Source organism: Syngnathoides biaculeatus, chromosome 23, assembly GCF_019802595.1.
Source record: "Syngnathoides biaculeatus isolate LvHL_M chromosome 23, ASM1980259v1, whole genome shotgun sequence".
Classification (NCBI taxonomy): domain Eukaryota; kingdom Metazoa; phylum Chordata; class Actinopteri; order Syngnathiformes; family Syngnathidae; genus Syngnathoides; species Syngnathoides biaculeatus.
In genome coordinates this window covers 4,128,699-4,142,569 of record NC_084662.1, presented here as the reverse complement: position 1 = coordinate 4,142,569, position 13,871 = coordinate 4,128,699, and the positions used below count along the sequence as shown (strand labels likewise).

At 41.8% G+C, this 13,871-nt stretch overlaps 1 protein-coding gene across 1 annotated transcript in view; it reads right to left on the bottom strand.

Annotated features, from left to right (window-relative positions):
• Nucleotides 1-13,871, bottom strand: part of cdk19 (cyclin dependent kinase 19) — a 105,988-nt gene that overhangs the window by 81,457 nt on the left and 10,660 nt on the right. Inside the window, exon 3 of the mRNA XM_061812543.1 lies at nt 651-761. Within this exon, the coding sequence (XP_061668527.1) occupies nt 651-761 (111 nt within the window). The remainder of the gene's footprint in view (nt 1-650; nt 762-13,871) is intronic.

Below are 13,871 nucleotides of genomic sequence, written 5' to 3'. Positions count from 1 at the left end.
TGGTTCCTGAGCTGCACTTTGTCCACATTAGTTGCAGTTGTTGTGAATTTCAGTTAACGCAGAGCAGTAACAAGACTGTGTGTATTCAGTAATCCCTCCTCCATCAATGGGGTTATGTTCAGAATTACCTTGCAATAAGTGAAAGAGAACGATAGAGAATAAATACACCCAAGGCACATTTTTATAGCATTTACAGCACTTAGAGTTTGTTAAAGTCTATAATCACACTTATAAAATAATATAAATCATCTAAAAAAAATCTAGCAAAAACCTTTAAGACACCTGAAAAAAATGTGTGCTACAGCAGGACCGGAACGCGTGAACCGAGATCTGGTGGAGGATTACTGTATCCACCACACTCGACTGCTCCAAAGTCAGGTGAGTGAACTACTACACAATGTGCACCAGTGACTGCATACAATTATACAAATGGAAATTTTTTTAGAAAGGTAATTTCCAAGCAGCCTTCCACATGACTTGTCATGTCTCTGGGAGCTCTCTGTGTCACAAGAGCTTGAAGAATAATGTCTTTATTAAATCAAATACAATTCACACGCAAGGATCAAATCTGGATGACTGTATTTTTTGGAAAATCCTGCGGGAGAAATGTTCTGTGTGGCATGCAACATTGACATAGAGGAAAAACTCACCCAAAGGTCATGTTCGGCATAGTCTAACAGGAGCGAAACCTTTCTGTCACTGTGGGACAGGAACACTTTCTGGAGAGCAATCACGTTTGGATGTTTCAATTCTCGCAACAGCTGGAGGACACAAGAAAAATGTCTGAATAATTGTGCAGCTGTCAAGACAACACACTACAAGCAGACCTCCAGAAATGGGTTCTAAATAAAATACATGCACAAATGTACAGAAGTGGTTGATATTTAAAGCACTATAAATTATCGATCTATTTCCCAAGGCCCTTATTCTCACAAGGATTGCCGGAGTGTTGGAGCGCATCCCAGCTCACTTTGACCAAAGCGGACTACACCCTGAACTGGTCACCAGTCCGTCGCAGAGAACATAACATTATATAGCTAAATTGAATTTCCAAAGTCATATTCCTCTGAGGTTGCACAAAGTGGAATTCAACCACATGTTGTATTTTGTTGTAGTGATGTGCAATCTTGATTGACTTCAGTTCAACGATTATGAAATTATCTATTTTGGGCATGTTTTTTATTTTTTTTTTTTTGCAACACTTTTTCCAGTCAAATCCATCATGGAGGACATCACGAGCAATCCCAGCATTTCATACATGCCCTCAGGGTACTTCACGAGGACTTAGTTTGGCGAGCCAGGGAAACTCAATGTTTCTCGCTTTTTCTTTGGCTTTAACCATTTAATGCAGATGGAAAACTTGCCTCAATAAGGGGTTTTTAGAGAACCGCAAGAAAAAAAAAGGAAAGAAACAATGTACAATGAAACTGTAGAAAGCAAGTATATTTCGGTACTTCTATAGCAAACAACTGTTTATACAAACAAACTAAAAGCAAACTGTCCAGCCTCTTTAACATAGCCTGACATGCTCCTACAATTGCAAAGGTACAGAGGAAAATTGAGTATCATTCCCCTTATTGCATAGGGAACAACAAAAAATTCCTGTATGTAATTTACATCCTGCGTTTATGACCAATTTATGTTTCTATAGTAGCAATGTAAACAGAATCTGTACTTAGTAAATCTGTACGTAATTCATGGGTCGTACTGTATCACGTAACATTGCTCATTATTAAGGATGGAATGTTTTTTGAAAACCGTTAAAATGGTTGAAAATAAATGTTAAATATAATTTAGTATAAAGTTAAATGAAATCATTTAAAAAGAATTTTAACTTTACTATGGTTGTATTTGACATTTACATTTGTTTGATTATCTTAAACATTAAAGAAAACTGCAAAAATATAAGGACTTGAGAAGGGCTCCAACACTTTCACAGCAGTGTAAATACTGTATGCCTTCTTTTGGGCCATGTTGTCTATAATATATATAAATATTTTACAAACACTGTATATCTTGAGTCACAGTCAAACTTGATTTAATAAAAGCAAATAAGATAACTTTTTATCTCCATGCATGGTTGTGGGGTAGATGAAGGAACTGTTGGGTGAGGGTAATGTATGTAAAGGGACCGCGACCGCACTGAAGTTCGGAATGAATTTACGGTAGAAATTGGCGAACCCTATAAACCTCTGCACCTCTTTATGAGTAGTAAGAGTGGGCCAATAAAGAACGGCCTCGACCTTGCGGGGATCCATGCGGATCTCACCCTCTGTCAAGACAAAGCCCAAGAATAATACGGAGGGTTGGTGGAACTCACATTTTTCTGCCTTGACATAAAGGTCATAACGTAGCAACTGCTATAGTACCAACATGGGATTTTTCATTCGAGGAGAAAATCAGAACGTCGTCTAGATACACGAAGACATATACGTTAAGGATTTCACGTAACACCTCATTGACAAAGTTCTGAAACACTGCCCGGGCGTTCGTGAGTCCAAAGGGCATCACCAAATATTCATAACACCCAGTGGGTGTGTTGAATGGCGTTTTCCACTCATCCCCCTCTCGTATCCTAGGTGGTTAAGTATTTCTCAAGTCCAGTTTGGTAAAACCCTTGGCCCCCTTCAGGAGTTCAAAGGCTGTGGCAATGAGGGGGAGAGGGTACCTGTTTTGTATTGTATTGTTGTTTAGTTTATGCGGGGCTGCAGGGTTTTATACTTCTTTTCCATGAAGAAGAAGCCCACCGCAGCCAGTGACAACGAGGGCCGGATAAGTCCTGCAGCCAGCAACTCCTCCACATATCCACTCATGGCTTGATGTTCCGGGCCTGAAAGAGAATACATTCTCCAGCAAGGGGTGAGGAACCAGGCAGCAAGTGAATTGCGCAGTCATATGGTTGGTGTAGGGGAAGAGACTTGGCCTTGCATTTGGAAAACACTTCTTGAAGGTCATGGTAACGGGAGGGCACATAGGACAAGTCGGGCTCATCCCGAAAGATCCGAGAGTTCCCCGGAGCAGCAACTCCCATCCCACTCCTGTCTCCTGGGATGAGAAGCAGTACGCACTCCTTTCCCCAAAACCTGAATTTGCCGGTTGACCAGTTGATGTGGGAGTTATGCAGTCTCAGCCATGGACCTCCCAAGATAACATTGTGGTTCTTAGCATCGAAGACATGAAAGCTTATCCGTTCTGAATGTGAATCTGGGTACGTCAACGTGAAAGCCTGAGTGCGGTGGGTTATTTTGCCATCAGCCGCGTATGCGTTACGGGGGCGTCTAGGTTGGTCAGCAAGTCCAGCAGGATCAACCAATCCTTTATTGTGGGGGACAGCCCTTGAAAGAACGCATCTAGGAGTCCCCTGTTGTTCTACTGGCTTTCAGCTGCTAGAATGCAAAACTCAATGGTGTGGTCTGAGACCCTGTGCTTGTCTTGCCGCAGTGTGATCAAAGAGCTTGCCGCCCCATGTTCAGGGGTCGCATATTGGAACACCTGTGGCATGGATTTCACGAAGGACACCCACGTCCCACACATGTCTGGGTCGTGGCTCCACTCCACGGTAGCCCACACTTCCGCACGTCCCGCCAAGTGGGAAATGACGAATGCTGTCTTGGCTCTGTCAGAGGGAAAGGCAACCACCTGTAGCTCGAAGTGGAGCTTGCACTCCATGATTAACGGCTTGATGTTACCAGAGTCCCCTGAGAAACTCTCCGGGTGGGAGAGCGGTGAACAGATGCTCGCATGTACGGTGGAGACCGCTACCGGCGCCGGGCTGGCAACGGCCCCTCTGGGGGGGGTTCACTCAGGGAATTAAGCTGGGACACTATCTCTCGTAACATGTTGGCCTGCTGCTCCAACTGGTGACCAAACCTCAAGAAATTTTCTTCATGTTGGGCGAGGCAAAGCCCTTGAGACTAGAGAGCCTTGCGCACCGGATCAGAGTCAGCTGGATCCATGTCGTGGCCAGATTGATCTGTCATGACCAGTACACTAGACTGAACCCAAAATGCACGACTCACAAGACCATGCACAGTTTCTGGAACTTATTTATTAAGTCTAAGGTTGGTACACAGACAGGCACCTCTTGGTAATCGATTTTCCTCCATTTGGCCACTGAGCTAGAATGGGTTTGACACACCTGAGCGATGACAAAGTGCTCAAATTTTCAGATTTTGTCAAGACAGTCCTTAATTTTTCAACCTTTTTTTGAAAAAACTACTTTTGACGGGGAAAAAACATACTGTCTCACTTTGCAATTGATTTATACAGCCGACAACCTTTGGCACGGCTATGTGGTTAACAGGATCTGGTGGCGCCACTGAATTTCATTTTATGAATCCATCCAGCTAGCTGCCAAGCTTGACAGACTGTTGTTGGAACGAGAAAGAAAAGTTGCGTAAGAACTCATCTTAATTCAGCCAATTGTGATTATATCAAAACAATCATCCTGGTGGCAGCAGACAAAATTATTGACCCAAAAGCGCTGGGGTGACCCCTGACTGGGAAACTTTAGAAGTCACTTCTTCTAGAACATTCCAAGTGCAATGCAGGAAAAGATGTAGACATGTTACACTTACAAGTCTTTGGGAGGGCCTGTCCCATTACCTAACCCTGAACAGATTATTTGGTATGAGGAAAAACTTGAAATTCAGCTTCAAAGTGAGCACAAGCTTCTCACAAAGAAGAAAGAGAAGTTTATGGTATGACAGGCATTATGCCAAAAGTCACACATGCTTTTGAAGTGTATTTGGTGAAGCCTGTCCTCTTCCTGTCAGCTATTTTTGGAAAAGAGGTCATTGATGGATTCCCATTAGAAGCAGGGAGCTGTGATTGATTTTTTCTTTGGGAGGGGAACCACTCCTAACCATTTTCCCAAGGTTGCAAGGATATAGGATGTAGGTATATGGACATTGCAACAGTATATCACAGACAAAATGTAGGTGCCCAGGATTAAAGATGAACAAAAGAGCCTGCTTTGAGTGACCTCGTTAGAATCAGAATCAGCTTTATTATCAGTGTCGCATTCAGAACAAAGAACAAACAAACAAGAACAAAGAACAAGAGACATTCAGTTAATAACAATGATTCCTTATAAGAACCACAGATGTGCAAGATGCAGTCTTCTTCATTTAGAACAGTTAAGTGTGTCAACCTCTCACATTATGTTAAGCTTTTACAGAGTGCCCTAACCCGTTAACAGTTCCCGTTATAGACGAGTGCAGTGACAATTGGACAAAGGGAGCAGTTTAAAGTGACGAATTGTGCGATAGTCTACAGAATATATAACTAATACTAATATTGATTGGACCAGCAGGATATGAGGGTGTGTGCCAATAACGACACACGGCAGAAAATAGAAGGTTCGCTGATCAAGAATTTAATGACTTAATTGCCAGTGGGAAAAAAAAGTGTTCAAATGCCTGCTAGTTCTGACTTTCATGTAAAATACATTGAGTTACCTTGTGTAGGAAATGCACAATATAAATAAATTTGCTTTGCTAAATGGTTTTGGTCCTGAATACGTGAAAGGAATCCTTAAGAATACAAACCCTCTAGGGATCTGAGATTGACAGACTCAGGTCAAATAGTGGAGCGCAAAGTCAAAGTCGTTGTTTATCGCCACCGTGGAGGTAGATCGGGCAGGGAGGTGGTTTAGCCACGTGCAGGAAGAGAAGGGAGCTCTCCCTCCCACCGGCCACCGGTGTCTGGGCACCCCTGAAGTAATTACTTCGCCTTGCATGGGTCCTCCTGAGTACGCTACATACTGTCATACATACTGTCGGGGAGTCTGTTGTTGGTTAGAAGTGATCCGCATATCATCTAAATATGGCTCAAAATGATAGGGTAATATTGCCCCGGTCACTTCATTCGATTGTGAGATGTTCTCTTCTTCTAAGCTTCCGTGTCAGAAGGGGTGTCTGGAAAAAAGAAATGAGAAAATCCCTGTTGTTCATCTCCCAAAGCAGGTTGCACAGTGTCTTCTCAATGGCCACTGTCCCAGTGTGACATCTGTAAATGACGTTGCAGGGAATATGCCTGCCACTGGGATGTCGAGTGAGACTTCCACAACTTTGTGCATGAATGACACGGTCTCCGTTCATTTTTTTTTCATACAGACATTGAAGTGAATATTATATGTAATTTTCAAAACAATATCAATTTTACAATGTACGTAGGGATGTCGGTAGACCTTTAGGCACAAAAAAAGTCTTATAGGGAGTCCTCGGGTTAAAACAATGTTGACTTAAAACATTTCGACTTTCGACTAACCCATCCCCGTACGCCATTTTGTCTACTTAATATGCATACTGCTCATCTATGTTTGTGCGCAGGCAGTATCTTTGCATTTTTTGCCCTCCTTTTTAGACATTATGACCCCAAAGAAAAAAGCAGGGTCTTTTAGCAAACCTTCTGCAGCTAAAAGAAAATCTTTTACCGTGGAAATGAAGCTCAAGACAATAAAAATATCGGACAAAAGAGACACAGATGAACAGCGGTAAAGAGCCAGGCTTTAGTCGGTCAACCGTGGCGACAATTATTAAAGACAAAGCTTGTATTTTAGAGCATGTGAAGAGTTCCTATGTTGGATACAGTGATCACAAAACAACGTTCTTTGATATTTGTCAAGATGGAGAGGCAATTTACGTTATGGACTGAGGACCAGATTCCTTTGCAATAGCTAAGCACAGCCTCCCCTTCTTCTTCTCCATCTACCTCTCAGCAGTAATGGTAAGTACAGCATCTTTTTTTTTATTTCAATGTATTATTTTTTTTTATGCAACGTATTTTCACGTAAATTCTGACTTTAATGGTGAAATCCGACTTACAGTGAAATTCGAGTTACATTACCAGCATAGGAACGGAACTTGTTCGTCACCCGAGGACTCACTGTATTTTATTATAATTAAATTTATTAAGGCACAAAAAAAAAACTCTGTGAAAAGGTAATTGTACCCACTTTTTAAATAAAAAAAGTCACCGTGACTAACCAAAAATTTGGGAAAGGTTAGTCTGGTAAAGGTTAGAAAGTTTCCAAAGAAACTTCCAAGGCGTTGGGGCTCCAGCGAACCAGTTTCCAAGCTATTATTCACAAATGGAGAAAACTTGGAACAATGCCCAACCTTTCCAGGAGTTTACCACCAATTAAAATTACTCCAAGTGTGTAACGATGACTGATCCAAGAGGTCACAAAAGAACCTCAAACAACATCTAAAGACCTGCAGGCCTCGCTGGCCTCAATTAAGGTCATTGTTCATGACCCTACCATAAAAAAGACAATGGCACCCATGGGAGACTTCCCAGGTGAAAACCCCCGCTGTCAGCAAAGAATTCAAAGGCACATCTCCTATTTGCAAAATAACATCTTGATGATCCTCAAAACTTTTGGAGAAACGTTCTGTGGACTGATGAGTCAAAAATTGAACTTTTTGGAAGGTGTGCGGCCCATTACATCTGGCGTAAAAATGGAACAGCATTTGATTAAAAAAAAACAAACAAACGAAAAAAAAAACCATTATGCCAACAGTGACACATAGTGCCACTGATGGTCTGGGGCTGCTTTGCTAACTCAGGACCAGGACAACCTGCTGTGATTGATGGAACAATGAATTCTGCTGTGTATCAGAAAATCCTGAAAGAGAACAACAGGCCATCAGTTCGTGCCCTCAAACTCAAGCGCAAAAACGATCTGTAACACACTGGCAAATCCACCTCTGAAAGCTAAAATAAAACAAAATTAAGGTTTTGGAGTGGACAAGTCAAAGTCCTGATTCAAATACAATTGAGATGCTGTGGTGTGACCTTAAATGAGCAGTTCATGGTAGAAATCCCTCCAATATGGCAGAGTTGAAACAGTTCTGTAAGAGTGGGACAAAAATTCTACTGAGCGATGTGAAAGACTCATCATCAATTATCGCAAATGCTTGATTTTAGTTATTCCTGAAAAAGGCTGGAACAACCCGTTATTAGGTTCAGGGGGCAATTACCCTTTCAAAGAGGGACAAAAAGGTTTGGATTTTTTTGTGCCTTAATACAGAAGTCATTTCAAAACTGCATTTTATATTTCCTTTTGTTGTCTCTGAGTGATATTAAAATTGGTCTGATTATTTGAAACCTTTGTGTGTGATAGATAAAGAAATCAGGAATGGTCAAATTCATTTTCACGACACAATAGTTCCTCTTAACAAATATCACACCATCGAGATGAATGGAGTCAGTAGTAATAATGGAGAAATGTCATGAGAAAAACACTACTGTATTGTTGTTCCTACATACTGGATTATACCCAGGAAAGGAAAGGAAAGCTTTCGAAATGAAACTCACAAGAAACAGGTCAAGAAAAGCCCTGCGAAGCAGCTCTATGTAGACATCAGCTCGCCACATTGTAGGTATGAAGCAACGCCAACACCAAACCTTTTCCTCAAGAATGCCTTTCCCGCAAGAATGAAATTAAGTGGTAGCCACTGTCTCAGTTGAGTGTTTCAGCAGTAACCATTTATTGTCAATGACTGACTTTATGCTGCATTAATGATCGACCAGATCAAAATTAGAGAGCACAGTTGTATTCAAGACAAGAAACCAACACTCTCGAGGCTGGTCAGAATCTTGTGGTTTTGTTTAAAGACCATAGGAGGTAATAATAGCTGTAGTAATATTCAGATCCCTGGCAACCTTAAGTTTGAGCATTCAGTCTACTGAAAGTTCTCTTTATAGCTGTATACTATACATACAGTATATTTTTATCGTGAGGAAGTCTTGAGAAAGTGATGCCGGCAAGAAAAAGCAAAAGACCATATAGATTGAATCTTCTTTTTTTTTGACGGAGTGCAATTTGGATTTAGGTTCATAAATGAATTTGTGTCATAAGAAATGCTCGGACGAACCTTGAACTTAGACATAAAACTTGATTTAGCCGCAAAAAAAACAAGAAAATGAATGTAGCTTTTGTAGGGACACCCAGCCTCTTCAACCAGCTCTTCCAAGTGGGTCCTGATGCTAAATCACTAAATTGATAGCTAAATATAGTGTTTAGCTTCCGACATATGAATGTATCTGTATCATTTCACACTCCTTTTGGACGGTTTCTAGTGTTGGTTCAACTTCACCATGTTTTTTGGGATTGTGCGACAGGTGACGGAACATGGGAAGTTTGGGTGAGCTCAACGGTTCTTAAGCCAGCTTCTGTTGAACCGGCACTAAAATTGATTGTGAAATATAGCATTTATCCACCAAAATAGGAATGTTTGTGTATCGTTGAGCACTATTTGACCAGTTTCTATTGGTTGTTCAACCTAACAACTTCTTCTTTTCCTTTTAGCTTGTCCCATTAAGGGTCACCACACCATGTCATCTTTTTCCATCACAGCCTATCTCGTGCATCTTCCTCTCCAACACCCACTGTCCTCATGTCCTCCCTCACAACATCAATCAACCTTTTCTTTGGTCTTCCTCTCGCTCTTTTGCCTGGCAGCTCCATCCTCAGCACCCTTCTCCCAATATACTCACTCTCTCGCCTCTAAACATGTCCACCATCTAAGTCTGCTCTCTCTAACCTTGTCTCCAAAACACCCAACTTTGGCTGTCCCTCTAATGAGCCCATTTCTAATCCTATCCAACCTGTTCATTCCAAGTGAAAACCTCAGCATCTTCATTTCTGCCACCTCCAGTTCTGCTTCCAGTTGTTTCTTCAGTGCCACCGTCTCTAATCGATACATCATGGTCGCCCTGACCACTGTTTTATAAACTTTGCCCTTCATCCTAGCGGAGACTCTTCTGTCACATAAAACACCAGATACCTTCCGCCAACTGTTCCACCCCGCTTGGACCCGTTTCTTCACTTCCTTCCCTCACTCTCCATTGTTGTGTATTGTTGACCCCAAGTATTTGAAGTCGTCCACCCTCGCTATCTCTTCTCTCTGGAGCTTCACTCTTCCTTCTCCGCCCCTCACATACACGCACAAATATTCTGTTTTACTTCGGCTAATCTTCATTCCTCTCTTTTCCAGTTTCTCTCCATTCTTATGACATCTTCTCTCCCAGTAGTATTCTATTGAATAAGTTTCTCAAAAACTCCACAGCCACATCTCCCAATTGTTTCCATACCTCCACTGGTATGTCATCAGGACCAACTGTCTTTCCATTTTTCATTGTGTTCAGTGCCTTTCTAACTTCCCCCTTACTAATCATTGCCACTTCCTGGGCATTCCGCTTGCCTCTTCTACTCTACCTTCTCTCCCATTTTCTTCATTCATTAACTTCTCAAAGTACTTTTTCCATCTAATTAGCACACTCCATGCACCCGTCAACATATTTCCATCGCTATCCTTAATCACCTTAACTTGCTGCACATCCTTCCCATCTCTATCCCTCTGTCTGGCCAACCTGTAGCGATCCTTTTCTCCTTCTTTCGTATCCGACCTACTGTACATGTCGTCATATGCCTCTTGTTTAGGCTTTGCCACCTCGAGCTCTGCCCTACATCTCATCTCAGTGTATTCTTTCCGCCTCTCCTCAGTCCTCTCCATGTCCCACTTCTTCTTCGCCAATCTCTTTCCTTGGATAACCAGTATTTTGGGGTTACACCACAAAGTCTCCTTCTCCCCCTTCCTACCAGAAGGCACTCAAAGTACTCTCCTGCCTGCCTTTCTGAGTACCTTGGCAGTAGTATTCCAGTCTTCCAGGAGCTCTTCCTGTCCATCTAGAGCCTGTCTTACCTCTTTCCGAAATGCCACACAACATTCATCCTTTCTTAACATGCACCACCTGATTCTCTGCTCTACCTTTGTCTTCTTAATCTTCCTACCCGCTACCAGAGTCATCCTACCCACCACCATCCTATGCTGTCAAGCTATACTCTCCCCCACCACTACCTTACAATCAATAACCTCCTTCAGATTACATCGTCTGCAAAAAAATATAATCCACCTGCATGCTTGGACCTCCGCTCTTGTAGGTCACTCTATGTTCCTGTCTCTTTTGGAAATAAGTGTTCACCATTGCCAATTCCATCCTTTTTGTGAGGTCCACCACCATCTGACCCTCAAAGTTCCTTTGCTGAATGCCGTACTTACTTGTTGTTCAACCTAGCAACACTTAAATGAATTACATGACGGGACTTGGGATGCCTTCGCTGACGAATGAGCTAACTAGCCAAAGTTGTTTCCATATTTCAATATTTTACAATATCCCCTCACCATTACGTGAGAGCTTCACGTAATTAACACAAGCCTGGCGTGAGCAACAAGCTATAAACTATACTATACAACTATAATGGACTACTGCAGAGGGTGTCAATTCCACAATTCAAGATTCACCGTCTAGAAGTGTATGTGGATGTGAAGGGACAGTCGGGAAATGAAAACACTCTGTCAATGTCTCAAAATGGTGAGCAGAGGTCTGCTAACAAACAGACACTTACTGTAGCTCTGAAACGAGGACAGATGGATTGTAGAATCAATAAGGGATTATCCAAAAAAAATCCCTGGAATTCATTGGGAAGAAAGCTCAAAGATATCGTATATCTGAAAGGGAGGTCACAACAGGAGCGGATTACCGAGGAATCTGGCTGGCTTGCGCTGCAGCCCACCTCAACCCCGAGGGAGGAGCCATGAATGGTCACTACGGTGAATAGCAAGAAAAAAGGTGAGTCAATGCAAAACATTAACATTAGAATGACAAATAGATCTGAGCCACTTTTACGAAACCCGGACCAAGAATTTTCATCACCCACCATCACTGAAAGGTATGAAATTGAATTCTACAAGAAATAATTTGGACCCCAAACGATAATAGTTGGTGATGCAGCTGTCAAGAATGGGAAAATTTTTAAGGCAAGAAAACCACCAAAATACTGTGCTTTACCAATGACCCGATATCTCATATCGCTCCAAAAATCCTTGAGATCACCAATCAGCACCCAACTGTAAAATTTCATATTATACATACATGTGGCTTGGATGTTCTCAAGCAGGAATCAGAGGTACTACAGAGAGATTTCATTGATATCCAAACAAAAGTATGTTTGGATGCTGAGGTTTTTTATAAGCGGATGTCTCTCACTTGTAAGATTTGGAGCTGAAGGTTTTTCAAGACTCCTTCAATTTAAAAAGTGGTTAAGCGAAGTGTGTACTGCTGTATCCATGAGTTTCATTGACAATTTCTGTTTTTTTTCTTCATCTTTAAAAGGCAGACTGTTTCCGTATAAATAAAGAAGGAATTAAAAGAATTGGCTGCCAACATTTTTTACTGTGTGTGTCATTCAATGCCCCAAAAAGAAAATGGTAGAACTCTGCACACAACTAAAACACAAAACGATTAAGTTGTTCCCGAACAATCAGAGGAATGAGAGACAAGGCGAGACAAGGGGCACACCAACTCATTAGGGTCATCCAAACATTCAGAGGAGCAAATGACAAATGAGATGAGCCAGCACTTTAGAGCTTGCGCACGTGAGGTCACCATTTTCACAGCACTATATTGCCAGTCAAAAAGAGCTGCTCGACAGTGTGGAGGGCATTGAACCGGAGCAGAATATTCACAATGCTCGAGACTTGTTGTGCTGTTTATTGTTACAACGGACGACACAGATATTGAAAGAGATCATTCTATGGAATACCAGCTGAAAAGACGAGAAAAGATCGATGGATTTCGGCAATTAAAAGTGGTGGATGGTGCCCGACCAAATACACACGATTGCGTAGTGATCACTTCACTTCAGGGAGGAATTATTCTTCTCAATCTCAACTTCCCAAGAAGTATTTATAATGGCAAGTTGGCTCATTTGAGAACAATGCATTTAAAAAAAATGACGGGGCGTCGTCTCCAACCTACATGAAGCGTGTGCAGCCACACGTTAATCTTTGGTAAACCTCTCCCCGACTGACTTTTTTTTTCTAATATGCATTGTTCTCAAATTAGTCCAATTCGTATTTAAAAAAAGAAAATAAATTGTTGGTCACACAGAGGTTTACCAAAGTTCAACGTGTGGCCGCCACGCTCTTTCGTGTACGGGGGCTAGAGGTTTATTTCCTTTTTTTAAATAAGCACTGGACTCATTTGAGAACAATGCATATTTTTTTTAAAAAAAACATCTGTCAGAAGTTTACCAAAGTTTAACGTGTGGCCGCAACACGCTTCATGTACGGAGGAGCCAACTCGCTGTTTTTTTTTCCAATCATAGTTCATGAATGTGAGTTTTTATAACACCAGGGGTCATTTATTTAAATATTGGTATTTGTATTGAAAAATATCTGAGTGGCTCCATCACTATGTGAGATTTATTCTTGATTGAGAACAGATCCACAGGCATTAGCATTTCACGGAAACGATCGTTCCGTTACCGTGTCGTTACCCAGCCTGAGAAAACACGGAACCGAAAGTCCGTTTCCCAGATCTCAGGGCTTACTTTTAATAAAATTCGCCCATGTGTGGAATGTAAAACAAGTTCTCAACGAAATACAACAATCTGTAGAAAACGAACCTACATGAACCCCTTTATTTTTAATGATTAAAACGCCCAGCTTTGTCAGTGTGGTTTCCAAACAGCACCGGTTTCCGCTTCTGCGCTACGCATGCGCAAGGTCGAGTTATTCATATCCGGGTCACTCAAACGCTAGTCAAACATGTCGGGTGCTAAGCGTAAAAGACAAAATGCTCATGCCTGCAAAGGCTTTATTCTGAAGTACATGTAAAAACCAGTTCCCATGAGCATTATCAATGGGAACCGAAAAATTGTTTCCCACCGTTTCCCAGGACAAAAATCAACGGAACCGAAAGATCGGTTACCTTACTTGCCAAAATCCTCATGCCTGGATCCAGCAATGAAGTATTTGTATGCATCTACACATTTCTCCACTTTCAAACTCTTCCGTGTT